Here is a 15,805-nt window from a genome sequence, read left to right as displayed (position 1 = left end):
TGTATCTGTTTGTGTGTTTTGTGTATTATATTGTATTACATGTAATATGGATTACGTAATCAGATTCCAAAAATGAAGTACTCGTTATTAGAGTAAAGTACATTTTAAAATACTCAGTAATTATAGTTACAGGTTAGTGAGTAGCGATATATTTCATTCATTCAATAAACATACCTGCTATTTACTCTATATGTTTGTGATTCTTTTACACTTTTTCCGGCAAAGAGGGAATGGGTTTGGAATTGCACACAGAGATGCAAAATGAAGCGGCACTCAGCATTTGACCGCTGGATGTATAGACACTAGGGGTGTGACAAGACATTAACCTCTGGAGATGAAATGAGATAAGATTTAAGATTGGGTTTACAAGAACAAGACGAGATTTTTACACTATTTTTAAGAAATCCTCAGTGATAAAATATTTGAAAAAATTGTATTTTATTCATCTGAAAATCACAAAATGCAAAATGTGTGCATTTTGAAGATCATGTTAAATTAAAGTCTTTTTATGTCTATTTTCATGAATTATAATATGATTTAAAAGTGGCAAGGCATCTTCAATACTAATTTCACTATCAAACTCCATCAAAAAAACTGTCATGTTTTAAATCTTTAAATGTTGAGATCTTGTCACACCCATAGAAACCATTTCATTTTTAAGGAAACTCATGAGAAAAAAGTCTTACTCTCATTGAACACTAACAGCAAGTTATTTCAGTGTCAGGATTTGTCCGTACTGTAGTCTCAAAAGATGCGGGGGCTCTTAGTGATTACATATCTTTTTTCCTTTTGTATCTGTCAAAAAAGTATACAATATTATCCTGCTTCAATATATGTGACATCAAATAGGATTTAAGTCAACGGTTTCATATTAAAAACATAAACAAACGTTGCGGCCCTTTTGTGTCCCCAACCAAACTTCCGTTAAAATAAAAAAATAGAGTGCCTGAAGAACATTTGTGATGATAGTCAAAAGAAACCAAACAGTTACTTGGCGAAATTTGTCTCTCCAATATTTTGAATTTAAATTGCGATACCAAGCTCAACCGCTAGATGCTAATTTAATTGTGACCAAACTACAGGACCCATTTAACCAATTGTTTATTTAATACAAATATTATACAATTAAATAATAATACAAATGAATATTAATATAAATTAAATTAAATATAAATAGTTATATTATTAGACACTATTCAAACACAAACCGGAAGTTCACTGGGGGTCAGGCGTGAGTGCGTCCGATGAAATGGTCTAAATTGATTAAAGTCCCCGTAAACCATAAGAAGCGATTATTTTTAATTCCGTATTATGATATGGAAAGGAATTTCAAAGGAGAAAATTAGTAGGCGTGGCTTGCGTTTTTCAACATGAAGTGTCATTTTTTATTTAACTGGGAGGTTAAATAAGAATAAAGTTTTTTTTTTAAATTGGAACGATACACATACCTACAGGTACAGTATATGTGCACGTCTGTAAATGGGATGAGTAAATCTCGGACATCATGTGGAGTCAGAAATTGAATTTTCATTTCAGTGCATCACTAAGGTTAACGTCATCGTTGCCCTTGTTACAGAGACTCAGGTGAAAATCTTCCACCTCAAGTGTACCTGTGAAAGTCATGTCAATAGTATGACAGAAAATTGATAAGTGTTAGTGTTGGGCTGAATATCACTGTCCCCACCAATGTGTGCTGTTGGCTTGAATCAATCACTATTCAAGATTCTACATACGTCTTGGATCAATTTTCTCAACCGAGAAGATCATAAGATTCCGGTGAAAATCAATTTGTGTAATTTCAATGTATTGCTGCACTCTGGCCTTTCTTTGTCACGTAATGTTTTTGCATCTTGCATTCACCAGCTGCTTCTCATTTGTGAGAGTCAGTCATTTTCTTATCCTGTCCACATATTTGCAATAACCTCAACTTGTAATAATTGAGTGGAAATAACGATTTTACATCCAGAATAATTCAAGATATGAAGATTTACTTGCCTACACAATGCATCAAATCAGAGATGATGAAAATATCAGCTGAACCAGCTATGTACCCTGTAAATCTTTAAGATTACTTGAAAAATAACACAGGACCTCCCCCCTTCACACGGATCCATAAACATGGCTAAAAACGCTGCATTATGTTAATGCGTGTCAGGCCAATAGTTACGTCACTGTTTTTATAAATTTGTGTTTTTCTAGTCGACACTGAAACAATAACAGTATTGTTTTCAACAACCTGACCGCAAAAGAAAACATAGCACTGTGTACCAGGAACACATAGGTTAATATGATTTGAACACCTACTGAATGAGACATGGACTAACAGCAAATGTAATTTACCTTAAAAAGAGCTCTGGAAGTCCAGGGGATTTCCTCTCATCAGGCTCACATGCTCATTTTCATTAAAAGACCCCAGGGGAGGGTACAAATCAATTCATTCAGATGGAACATCAAGTCATTTGAAGTGAACCGGGTCAAGAAAAGAGAGAGAAGTGCAGAAGGATTCTTATGGGAGATACAATGATGTCAGAGGTTTTTTCTTTTCCACGTTTATCCCTCAGAATCATCCCCATGCACGATTTATCTTATGTTAAAGACTACAAGAATATGAGCTATTTTTGGCAACATTGACAATCATGGAAAAGTAGCTGGCCTACAGGGTGACTGTGTAGTGATGATAAGAAAAGAGCAAAACCGATCAGTTTTGATATTTTACAAAACATCTCCATTTACAGTATTCATAATACCTTGCTAGAGGCAATTGAAACCATCACAAAATTGATAATGAGTTACCATAACAAGATCACTACGAACTAGCTTTTTAACATTAAACTGTAACAAAATTCCTTTATGTAGTTCCGATGGTGGTTCCCATATAACATCACACCAACAGAACCCAAGACATACCAGTAGAGACCATCAAAGACTTTCCAGTACAATTGGCTGGTTAACCAATAAATCAAGAAGCTACAATTAAACTAAAAGCTTATTCGGTCAGCAGCTCCCCCTTGCGAAAATGAACCATGGTTACCATGGTAACCCCAAATGAACCGTATTTAACGATTTAATGTCAAACTGTGGATATGGAAAGGTGACATTTGCCAAAAACACGGTTACTACACTTCTACTATAATATAACCAATGTCAGTTTATTGTAGGGGCTTCAGCCAGCAGCACACTCCACCCTCGCGCGCGCGCTCGCGGCGCGTCATTGAACGCGGGTGAGTGGATGCGTTCAGATGCGCGTGTGTCTTGAGGAGACCCGCTTTGCTTTCTTCCTCCATCCGACACGCGTTTTCGGTCAGGCGAACGCAACAAGGTCGGATGAAATGAAATGGACCCGCAGAAAATCTGCCGAACCGCATCGAGCACACGGTAACGCGAGCGCGGAATACTGAGCCAAGAAGTAAGTTACATAATGTCTATGTGCGTGTGTGTGAGGATGATTAAATCAAGTATGAAATATTGTCCTCAAGAACATATAACCAGATGTAAAATAAAGCCACTGTAAAATGGCATCTGCACTCTCCTTATGGGCTTATATATTATTCTAAAGGACATCAAAAATGTATAAATATGTGAAAAGAAAGATGTTTCTATAAGATCTAAAGAGATGAATGATGGGTTTTGTATTCCTGGTTTAGCTAAACAAGATGAATATTTAAAGCTCATGTTCATATAAGAACACTGTATAGTACAGCGAATATTCATAAATGTTTAAAATATTCCATCGCACTTCATTTTTTCAGACATGACCATACAGCATATATTGCATTTCATATCCTGTTATAGCCTTTATGCTTCATATTACGAAGTATGCTATATTTTGTATAGGTCTACTTGAAATTTTGTCATCTATGAAGTGTACAGTAATTCAAAATAACATTGCATGCATGCATATACAGGATTTATTATGTATCCATCACATTATTCAGTTTTTCATTGACTGCTTCCTTTTTTCTCTTTCTAGTATTTTAGTTTCTTTCTTTTATTGACTCTTTTTATCAACCCCCCCCCCCCCTCTCTCTCTCATTCTGTCTCAGTGGCTGCTCCGGACCTTCTTGATCCTAAAACAGCCGCTCACAACTCTAAACCACGTCTGTCGTTCTCGGCCAAGCCAGCGGTGCGAAACACCTCAGACGATTATGAGCCTCGTGTGAGCGTCATGCGCTGGAAGACAGTGCTGACTGTGTTTCTGCTGGTGGTGCTCTATCTGATTCTCGGAGCGACTGTGTTTAAAGAGCTGGAACAGCCGTACGAGACGTCCCAGAAACTCTCCATCCTGGCAGATAAACTGGAATTCCTCCTGGAGCATCCCTGTGTCAACTCATCAGACCTGGAGAACTTAGTCAAGGTGAGACACACTGTTCCTTCTGCTTGCATAATACAATAAACTGCATTCTGACATTTATTATAATAGTATTTTGGAATACGTCCGTAATCTGGAGCTGGAGTAACAGGCAAAAAATGTAAAATGTTTTGTTTGTAAACATGTAGCTGCATAAAATATCCCCGTAACTCTTGAATTGTATGAGAGAGTGTGAATTCACATACTAAACAAAAATCTCTGAAAATCCGACATTATCTTCTTATGTGTGTTCATCAGTTTATGTTGAATTGTTCTGTCCTCATGTGCCACATGCATTTCACAGGTTTGCACTGTAAACGTCACAGGGGAATACCAGACTTTCACACGCACACCATTTATGATGAATGTCTCTGAAGTAATTGTGTTACGTGTTGAATTACCTTCTCGTATCCTTGTTCAACATTTCTTGAGGGTTTTTGGAACAAACATCCAATATATATGTTCAGTTTATTTGGTGGCAGTAGTTTGCACATGTTAAACACGGATGCACGAACAGTGACATGAATTGAAATGTGTGCATTTCTAACGTATACAAAGTATAATGTATAATCATTAAATGTGCAGTAGTATTTCAACGTGTGAATTCATTTTTTTACTAGCAAGTGGCATCCGCCATACGAGCAGGCGTGAACCCTTCAGGAAACCTGTCCAATCAGAGCAGCTTTTGGGATCTCAGCAACTCGTTCTTCTTCGCCGGAACCGTTATTACCACTATAGGTACTAAACCCCCCACACACATACACACGCACACACACCTACACCGGTATATCAGCCAATAGCCTAATCGGTTTTGATCAATGAAAGCAATTTTTCAAACTATTGACCGAAAGTCTAAAAACAGCTCACGATCAGGGCCGATATTTCTTTTCAGTCAAAAGAGAACAAAAAATGCAATGAATTTGTAATCTATGTATAGAAAAAACATCACTAGTTGGAAATATCGGTGCATCTCTAATGGTAACCAGAATGTACTATTACTGTAACCATGATATTGGTAGTAAATCTATGGTAATACAAATGATCTTCAATTAAAAAAGTCAAGAGTAACCCAAATAAGCACAGTTACAGCAGCTATGCAGACAACAGTAAACATTGAGGGGAATTGGTTATGGCAGCTGAAGATCCCTCGAGGTACCCTCACTGTCAGATGAGAACATCGCCTGACCTCGGAGTTCCATTTCTGCTGCCATGTGCAGATGCTAAGGTCAGAATTTGGTGTAAACAAAACAAATCCATCAAGACCTGTTCCATCGGTCCCTTATTTCAACAACAGAATGTGGGCTAATTTTGTCTTAACGTTATCAAATAAATGCTCTAAAAACGTTATTTTCAAAGCAACACTTTAGTACTTTTGCTCACAGGTTTCCCCATGTGGTTGATAAGTGCAAATGTCTGTTAACAGTGTCGTAAATAATGTCACTGTATAAGCTTCCTCGTGGGCAGCCTAATACACATGAATTTGTTTACTGAGCTGAGGGAACCGGCGAAATGCAGAAACGTTGTTTGGAAAGTCTTCCGCAGCCAGGGGATGGGCGGGGCTGTGTGTACCGACCCAAACACAGATCTGACCGTGCGGTTTGAGCCGCTATGAAGCTGCTCAGGAAGCAGCGGCAGTAGAATTCGTCCGGTTAAGAGTTGTTTTACCACTGAAATTATTATAGAGACTTTATTTCATGGTCGAAAAACTACAGAGTGTTGCTTTAAATTGTTTGTGGAAGATTTAAAAGCGTTCAGAAAAAAACATATTTTTGGGGAACACTTTATAATTACTGCATGCTATTAATCATTAGTTAAGCATTAGTAAACAGTTAATTCAACATTTATAACACATTGTCCATACATAAACATACATCAGGAAGCAGTTTATGAATACAGATATTAATGCTTTATTCTTGATTCATAAGCATTTAAGTGTTTAATTATTGTATTTTCTTTCTTCATTACTGATCAGTTTATCATTTCTAAATTAATCAATTCAAATACAGACCAGTTATTAAGAAATTGTCACTGCTTCATAAAATCATTTAAAAAGTGTTAGTAAATGAATAATTTATTAACACACAGACCTACTGCAATTCATGACACTCCTGTAATGCAGTGCTGGCACTAGTTAACGTGTATATATAATATGGTATATTTAGGTAGTTATATCACATTTAGTTTGAAATGTAGAATTTATTTTGCCACACTACGATTTTATATGTAATTTTGGCACCTTTTTTATGACTCAATTAACTGGATTTTCACTTAGCCATGAAACTGAAAAAAGAACGCCAAAGTATTTTCTTCATTTTCTTCATTTTTTAGATTTTAGATTTACAGTAAATTCATTTTGTTGCCTAATTTTCTTTTTCTTTACGGTTACACTTCAGTATAGGGACCAATTCTCACTATTAACTAGTTATTTACTAGCATGCCTTTTATAAGCATATTGGCTGTTTATTATAATTTATAAAGCACATATTCTGCATGACCATATTCTGCATCCATAATCCTACCCAATACCTAAACCTTGTAAAAGCTTTGCGAAGCATAAATAGTGCTCAGTTTAGATCAGTTCACAAAAATAGCAAACTGACAAGTACTAAATGTTTTATAACTACCTGAATTACTCATAAACTAAGTAATAGAGAATTATTTAACACACATTGATTGAAACACTGAGTAACTATTACTATCTTACTACATCATAAGATGTATAATTGTGCGTTTCAATAGTTCAATGATTAATTATTGAGCACTTTCTTAATGATCATGTGAAGCACAGACAATTCCTAAATAACTGGTTTGTATTTGTTTTGTTTAATTGAGAAATGATAAACTGATCATTATTCGATAAATAAAATACAATACAATAATTAAACACTTTATAGACATGCTTATGAATCAAGAATAAAGCATTAATATCTGTATTTATAAACTGCTTCCTGATGTATGATGTACTGCTTACGGATTTATGTTAATGTTGGGAAAATGCGTTATAAATGATGAATTAACTGTTTACTGATGCTTAACTAATAATTAATAGCATAGAGTTATATATAAAGTGTTACCTATTTTGGTTGTCAGGGATAATTGCTACACAGCACATATCATTTAATGTCATCACATATGAAAATAAATTTAGTGTACACTGATGTCCTCCACACTGTTCAGAACAAGGGTGAAATTTTTTGGTGACGTTTCAGTTTGGTAAGGTTTCAGTCAACCGTGTACAGTCATTCTGTAGTCATCAGATCTATCACTCTTAATCCATCCCTTCATTCTAAAATAAAGACTGAATGATGTTCTGTTGGAAAGCATTAGAGATGCAAGACACAAAGGTCTTGTGGGGTGAAATAATAAAAGATAGCAGAAGCTCTATAAAATAGAATGTTTGTAGCAGACTGGTTTTATATGTGCCATCTGATATACTGAGTGATTATTTAAGCAATGTCACACAAGCAAACGTGTGCCTGCGATTTGGCCGTAGGTTTGAACAGAAGTTACACATTCAGAGCAATGATGCATTTAAATCATTTTTCTTTATTTCTAAAGGCTTTGTTAATAAATACGCCTACGTTAATCCTAAACTTGGCTGTGGATTATAGACCTGCACACCAAATCTTACTGGGAAAGAGAGCGAATGTGTTTAAGATTTTGCCAAGATGAAACTGCAGTTTGGGTTCAATAAAACATAAGTTATTCTGGCTGTCAGCTGTCTTGAATTTTAATGTCTTGTAGAAACACTGTTCCCAACGCTTTACGATAATACTTTATTTTAAACATATTGATAATATCACGGCAAATAGGACAAATATTTCCAACTAATTTTACTATTTAGAAAAACTGGAGGAATCAAACTGCAGAATTTGTTCTTGTGAATAACTAAATAATTGATATAGTATTACTGTTATGTCAGTGAATGTGTGCAGGAGGATGAAGCAGAACTTCAGAGAGCTCAGAGCCGGCGGCTGCGATGAATTATTGATCAGTTCACTGTCAGACGACAGACTGAGTGTTAACCCCTCATCCAGAACAACATTACAGCTCATTTACTGCTCACCTTCTCTCAAACCTCCAAATGTGTCGTCTCGTTCGTTTACATGTCGCCTTAAAAAGATATATATTTTTTAGTAAACATTGCAAAAAGGTCCCACAGACCCAAACACCACACAACGGTTAAAACTATAAAGACAAAAAAAAAACACTTCTTGTTAAATATCATTTATATACTGCATTTTTGTTTTCCCTTCAGGTTTTGGGAATATTTCACCTCACACAGAAGGCGGTCGTATCTTCTGTATTATCTACGCTTTGTTGGGAATTCCTCTGTTTGGATTTTTGCTGGCAGGTGTTGGAGATCAGCTTGGAACCATCTTTGGAAAAGGGATTACTAAAGTTGAAAAGATGATTGATGTGAGTTAAAGCAATCGTTTCATATTTACAAAAATATTACATTTAATTGTGAAAGCGTGTAATTTTAAAGTGTATTAGTTATCATTAAGATAATCCAAATTCAAATAACGTTAAACTGTACATCGAGGTCTTTTTATCAATCGGAGTCAGATAAAATTCGTCATACAAAAATAATAATATTAGCAACAACCCAGAGCGCTGGAAAGACCGAACGTGCAGATGCCTTTGCCACGCCACTGGACTCCACCACTGGTCTAGTGGCTGGTTTTTATCTCTCTCTCTCGCTCCATTTTTCTCCACCTTACAATAGATTATAAAAGGCAGTAAATGTAAATAAATAATTTTCCCCATTGTGTAAATAAGTAACATTGCACGTTGTGGTCAGAAGTCAGAAAACACTTTTTGGACTAAGGTCAAGTGAAAAAAGATTTTCATGATTATTTGGTAAATTAAATGCTTTTGGGTCACAAGACACAAGTCATCTATGGCAGGTAAAGCTGTTGTTACACATCATCAGCAACTTTGTGTCACATTTGACAAAACAAATACACTGCGCTATCTAGTGTTTTTATTAAATAGTTATTCAAACATATCAAACAATAAAATGCAGTAAGTTACTATTGTGGAAAAAATAACTTGTATGTTTTACATGTTGCATGTTTTTTTCCCCCTTTTAATTAGAGATTAAAAATCATTTTAAATATGTATCGGTCGATAAAAGCAATTTTCAACAGGGGGCCCCATTGTGGGCCCCAGCTGACTTCTGAGGGGGCCTCAAGATCACCAAAATTAGACAAAATAAACATTGATGTACATGTAAAAAATTTATTTGAACTAAAAACCATGATATTTCTTATTATTTGGCCACTTTTATGAATTATTGTTTTTCTAGGTAATGACGAGCTCTTAAATATTTTATTGGATAAACAAGAGTTTTTGTGAGTGGGAGGGGGCCCTTTGAATATTGTTGAAAACATTGGAGTAAAAAAAGAGGTTGATACAGTACTTCTCACTCTGTGTCACACACAAAAAACTTGCAATTTAATTACACAAGCAGTTTTATTTACTCACCGAAGTGAATTCACAAAGTTGTTGGTTTGGGGATAAGTGCTACAAGATTTGTAGCTTATCCAGAATACATTGAACAACTGACATTTACTCATTTAGCAGACATTAATGCGAATGTCTATCTTCATTCACTCACCTTCATGTTTCTAGCCTGCTTTCTTTTTTCTGCGTAAAAGAAGGAATAGTTTTTAACAATGTCCTGCTATCTATTTTATACAATACAATTCAGTAGGATCTGAGATCCATCTATCAGTTCATTCATCGCTTTGTGTTCTCTCCTTAGAAGTGGAACGTGAGTCAGATGAAGATCCGTGTGATCTCCACGCTTCTCTTCATTTTGTTCGGCTGTCTTCTTTTCGTCACTCTGCCAGCTGTCATATTCAAACACATCGAGGGCTGGAGCACGCTGGAGTCCATCTATTTTGTCGTCATCACCTTGACAACTATTGGCTTTGGAGATTTTGTCGCAGGCGAGCGACGTCACCAAGGAGAGAACAGTGGTGCGTTCCCCTAAAAACTGTTCAGACTCTTCTTCACACTTGCATTGATGTCATTAGAAAACAACAGAGATGCAACAGAGTGATTTCTGCCGATTCCGATTATGAAGATTAAATAAATATATCTTAACTTTCTGAATGTTATTAACTATCCCATTTCATTTTCCTGTCCTTGAATGTCGGCTGTTTTTCTTTGGAAAAAAAAACGATTATTGGCCGATATATCGGTGCATCTCTAGAAAACAAACCAGGATTTTCTGGAAAGAAATGACCTTAGAACTTTTCAGATACATTTTTCTGTGACTATAAATCAACTGATGTTCACAGGGTATCCGAGCAGAAAACCACAGGTGTTCGATGCGTAGAACCTACAGATCTTTTCCACTTACGTCCGATAACCTGACACACTTTCCGTTTCCTACACTACATCTTTCAAACCTTTTCTTGTGTTATGTTTTCCTTGTTCTGCTTGTACTAGCTCGCTTTAAAGAAATAAAAACATGTTGGTTTAGTATTATCCAATGCAATCACATTCATGTGTTTTACTGAATGTGATAACACTTTATTTAGCGTGTTCTAGCATTATGTTTTCTTATTCTAAATATGATGATGTTTTGTTCAGGTGGTTCTGAGATGGAGTATCTGGACTACTATAAACCTGTGGTGTGGTTCTGGATCCTGGTGGGTTTGGCGTATTTTGCTGCTGTTCTCAGTATGATTGGAGACTGGTTTCGTGCCATATCTAAGAAAACAAAAGAGGAGGTGCGTTCTAATGCAATACATGTACCGGGAACTAGACAACATTGAATCATATTTAACTTTAATAATCCATGTGTATGGTCTTGTTGTGCATGCCATGTTCTTGAACAAAGAGCAAAATGTTTTTTTAATGGAATTTAAACACTGGATAATATGGTTACAGCTGCGTAACCATCCTATCAACACCTGTCTCCTGGTCTCTTAGCAACCGCCTCTGGTTAGAAACAGATAGCATCTGAGCAAAGAGCTCTAACACACAGAGGAAGAGAGGACAGGTAATGACGATGGACTGCTGGGGAAAAACATCTCGTCCTGTTTAAATCTTATTTGCAGCACTATAACCTGAAGGAAACAGATGTTGCTCTTTCTTAGCTCTGGTGATTTGAGGGAGGTCTTGGTTGTGTTTCGTTTAAGTGTACGTTTAAGGTTAGGTCAAATAATCCTGTTTTTGTGTATTTGAAATATTATATTGAGATCTTCATTCATATTGACTTTTGATTACAGATTTGACAAATCTGAGCTCAGTTTGACACATTGTTGACATCTCACGAAAATCTAATGACAGACACATTTGTCAGATTTCAGACACTTTTTCTCTGGAGAAATATCTGAGACGCAGAAGTTTCCATTTGTTCGCCATTTAATCTCATTGATGACGATAAGAAATGAATCAAATATTGATGAGATCTCATCTGTAATCTTTTATTCCTTATGAGCAGGTTTAATGGAACAAAAGAGAGTTTGCTAGATGCCATTTTGTCTATCGTAAAGAAATCTATAACCCACAAATTAACATTCTTTCATTGCTCTCGCGTCTGATGTTTTCTACGATGGGTCGCTGTTCCATGAAAAAGATGAAAGGCATTGTGGGAGTAACAGACCAACATTGAACTTTCCCTTCTGACAAATAGTGACCTGAGGGTAAAATGTGTCATTTTGCTCTCGACAGGTTGGAGAGTTCCGAGCTCACGCAGCTGAATGGACGGCCAATGTGTCCGCTGAATTTAAAGAGACCCGTCGCCGCCTCAGTGTGGACATTTACGACAAATTCCAGCGTGCCGCGTCCGTCAAACGCAAACTGTCCGCTGAAATCGTCCTCAATCTACCTGTCAATCAGCAGATGACACCCGGGAAACGCGCCCGCTCCGTCAACCTCGGTGATGAGAGAGAGGTGGGTCCCTTCCCGCTGGTACGGAACGGAAGTTTGTTCCTGAACGGCCTCAGTCCAGATTACGCCCACCACATGGATAACGCTTTAGTGAGAACAAAATGAACTAGGATTATTCACTGAGCTCGTGTGGAGAATATACGGTGTATGGGCATGGAAAAAGATGCGTTAGTATGAGCATAACGAGAGAATGTCGCCATAGTTGTCCAAAGACATTCACAGGTTTAACACGCTTGTTTTTAACCTTGCGCCTTTCTGAGAGATTCACCAGTTAATAGGCGACTCATCTGCATCAGATGAAGAGATCCTAAATGCCACTTCATGTATCATCAAAGATGAAAACTGCCCATGTTCATATAGTGATCGCCCATTTGTCTGAATGAGAGCTTAGAGGAGGATTCGTCTGCGCTCACATTACTGTCCACCTACACTGCTCTCATGAAGTCAGACCGCTTCACACGAGGATGTGTTATTAAATCATCACATCACTCACAAAGGCAACTGAGACATGGTTTTTATGCATGCACACTTCTTAGTGAACACAGAGGGAACGATCACCAAAACAATGCACACCAGCGCACTTCTGGATTAAGAAGACGTCACATCAGCATTTCTTTATGGGAAGTTTTGTTTATCACACTGAAGCCGTCTCGACTGGCAGACGCATGACGCAATATTCAGCATGAGTTCTGCGGTTTAGGGATGAGAGACAGTCCACAAGGTCCACACCTTCATAACCTGGAAACATCAAGAAGTTGCATCGAGCAATGTGTTTGTGCCTTACCTGATTCGCATAAACGCTTCAGTGAATCAGGGCTGAAACTATTCAGTGATTGGTTTTATATCAATGGATTTTCATTTTTTTCATAATGTAGATTACCAAGTCATTCAGCCGGTTCAAGTGTCAAGCGTTCAGTTGATCGCTCCGTGTGGACGTCTAGATGACGTCAAGCTGTGAGAAATTCACAGTGATTATAGTTGATTTGGGATGACACTCATGGTTCTTCAGTTGTTAAATTTAGGAACAGGTGACCGCGGTTCATGGATCATGAATGTTGCCGTTGACAACACTGACAGACCCATGAAAGACACTTCAGGGCAAAATGAACTGAAGTTGTTTTAATGATATAATTAGACACAAGCTGCGTCCATGGTGGTTTTACACTACATTTTTTAACATTTTGGTTTTACGCTACTTTCGCCAGGGACAGCATCAAGATGTTTCTGTTGACTTACATTTTTTTTTATAAAATATTTTTTAACTATAGACATACATTGGACACGAGAAATTTTTACCCAAAAATACAATTTTCAAATGGTGTAAACCTGTATGTGACTCTTCCATCTAACGGAGAAGAAGATATTTTGAGAAATGTGTTCAGACAATGGAAGTCGATGGAATTGAATGTTGTTTGATTATCAATGTTCTTCAAAATATCTTCTGCAGAAGAAAGAAACTCGCAAAGGTTTAAAACCATGAGGGGGAGTAACCCTAGTGAAAAATAAATATACTTACAGTAAATGTATTTGAAATACATTTATTTCATGCTAAGTATACTGCAAATCCATTTACATCTTATGTACCTAATGAAAATATGCCACGGTTGTATTTGTGGGATACTGAATTGGTATACTTAAAGTCTGCTAAATGAGAACAACTAATTTTGTACTTTATATACTTTAATTGTGCAGAAATAATGCTGAAGTCCAATTAAAGATACATTTAAGTGTTTTTGATCGTGCTAAAGGGGAACTATTGAAAATATGCTTCAGGTACAATTTAAATATCTTGCATTGAAAGATTGATTTTATTTAAAGAAATTAAAAAATCCTTATCAAAAGTGACATCACAACAAATGTGTATTTAATACATATTAATATGAAGAAATGTGCATTGTGTTTAAATGGTTCTCCAAATAACGTTTAATTATAATTTTATTTCAGTTATGTAAACTATACTTAGCATGAAAAGAATTGTTTTTGGGAAATCACTAAAGAATTGTTATTTTTGGGTGAACCCTTTTAACTACCCAACAGTAAATCAGATTAACCAACATTAAACATGCTGCATACATGAGAAAAATGCTATATATTATTAAAAGATTGATAGGGATTCTTTTTGTGAGGGTAACAGGGCCGAGGGAAAACCTGGGGACACGACAAAAAAAGAACAAAAATATTTTTTGAGGGATTTAACCTTTATATTTCATGGTAAGGTATAATAATAAAGAGTCGGGAGGGTACACATAACAATTGCTATTTTTTTCAGTGTTCTAGGAAGTTTTCTGTACAGGGCACTTTGCTTAATAATAAAATGTCTTTTAAAGTTCATATTTATGCATTTGAATAAATATAATGGCCTGGGGACAGAAATGTCACCAATTTATCGGAATGTTTATTTACAAATATCCAGTCATCTCCGCCGCTCATTATAGAATTGGCTGTGATGAATCCATTCATTCTATCCTTCACGGCCTAAGAAAAGAACGCATTTTACATTCGGAGAACGCATTGTCTGAATTTTACACAACCACAGACTGTTATAATCATATCTTACACCTGACCACATAAACTGACAGTGTAACTAGTTATGCTACTAACACTACAAACACGGGTACATTTTAAGTAGCATGACAGTCCAGAGATGTTTTCAGTAAGCTGCTTTTTCTAAGTTAAAGGAGTAGTTCACCCTAAAATAACAATTCTGTCATCATTTACACACCCTCTTGTCATTTGAAACCTGTATGACTTACTTTGTTCTGCAGAACTCAAACAAAGAATGTTTGTGTCGACACAATAGAAGTCAAAGGGGACCAAAGGTTTTCGTTAACCAAATTTTTTAAATATTTTGTTTTTTTTGGTGAACTACACTTTTGATTGTGACACAACATTGCACCAAAGTCCGTTTACGGAGGTCGTGCAACTCGGCGCCCATGTTTTCAACGCCTCTGTGCAGTTATTTACGTTGTAGCAAGTCAACAGTCCCATCGCTTTGAATGGTGGAAGGTGGATTTTTCTAAAAACGCTGGCAAATATTTTTCCGATCAATGATTAAACCTGATAAGGCTGGTACCATAACTTTGGTGTGCTAAGCTTAAATTGAGAAAAAATTACCTTTTTGGATGCCGCTTCAGCAACTGCGCATACGCACTGGCTGGCAACCGCCTCACGAGAACCTCGCCCCAGAGAATGGTCAGTGTTTATCGACAGACGATTGAATCCTTTTACTGGAAGGCGGGACTTTCTCCACTAGAGTGGCCATATTGAGCCTTGCATTCCTCGCCATTCATTGTAATGGCAGTGACTCATATTGTTATATTATCTTTCATTACACTCAAAAAATGATGAACCCAACCGTTGGGTTATCTGTTAACTTTTGCTGGGTCGAGTCAAATATAATTATATTCTGGGTTAATTTAACCCAACAGTTGGGGTTGTCCCTTTTTTGACCCAACCGTGGGTTGAAAATGACTCAACACTTGAAAGTGTTTTTATTGTACTACACATGCGGGGAGAGATGGAGCAGTTTATCAATAACACAATACA

At 36.6% G+C, this 15,805-nt stretch overlaps 1 protein-coding gene across 1 annotated transcript; it reads left to right on the top strand.

The window, feature by feature from the left end:
• The first annotated feature begins 3,239 nt into the window (after positions 1-3,239).
• kcnk2b (potassium channel, subfamily K, member 2b) lies at positions 3,240-15,790 on the top strand. Its single transcript, XM_056765041.1, has 7 exons — positions 3,240-3,406; positions 4,044-4,354; positions 4,969-5,086; positions 8,607-8,767; positions 10,119-10,335; positions 10,955-11,094; positions 12,041-15,790. Coding segments are annotated over exons 1-7 (1,272 nt in total). The 5' UTR covers positions 3,240-3,405; the 3' UTR covers positions 12,365-15,790.
• Positions 15,791-15,805: the final 15 nt, after the last annotated feature.

Source organism: Triplophysa dalaica, chromosome 13 (assembly GCF_015846415.1).
Source record: "Triplophysa dalaica isolate WHDGS20190420 chromosome 13, ASM1584641v1, whole genome shotgun sequence".
Taxonomy (NCBI): Eukaryota; Metazoa; Chordata; class Actinopteri; order Cypriniformes; family Nemacheilidae; genus Triplophysa; species Triplophysa dalaica.
Note: the sequence above shows the minus strand (reverse complement) of the source record. Positions and strands in the feature narration are given on the sequence as shown.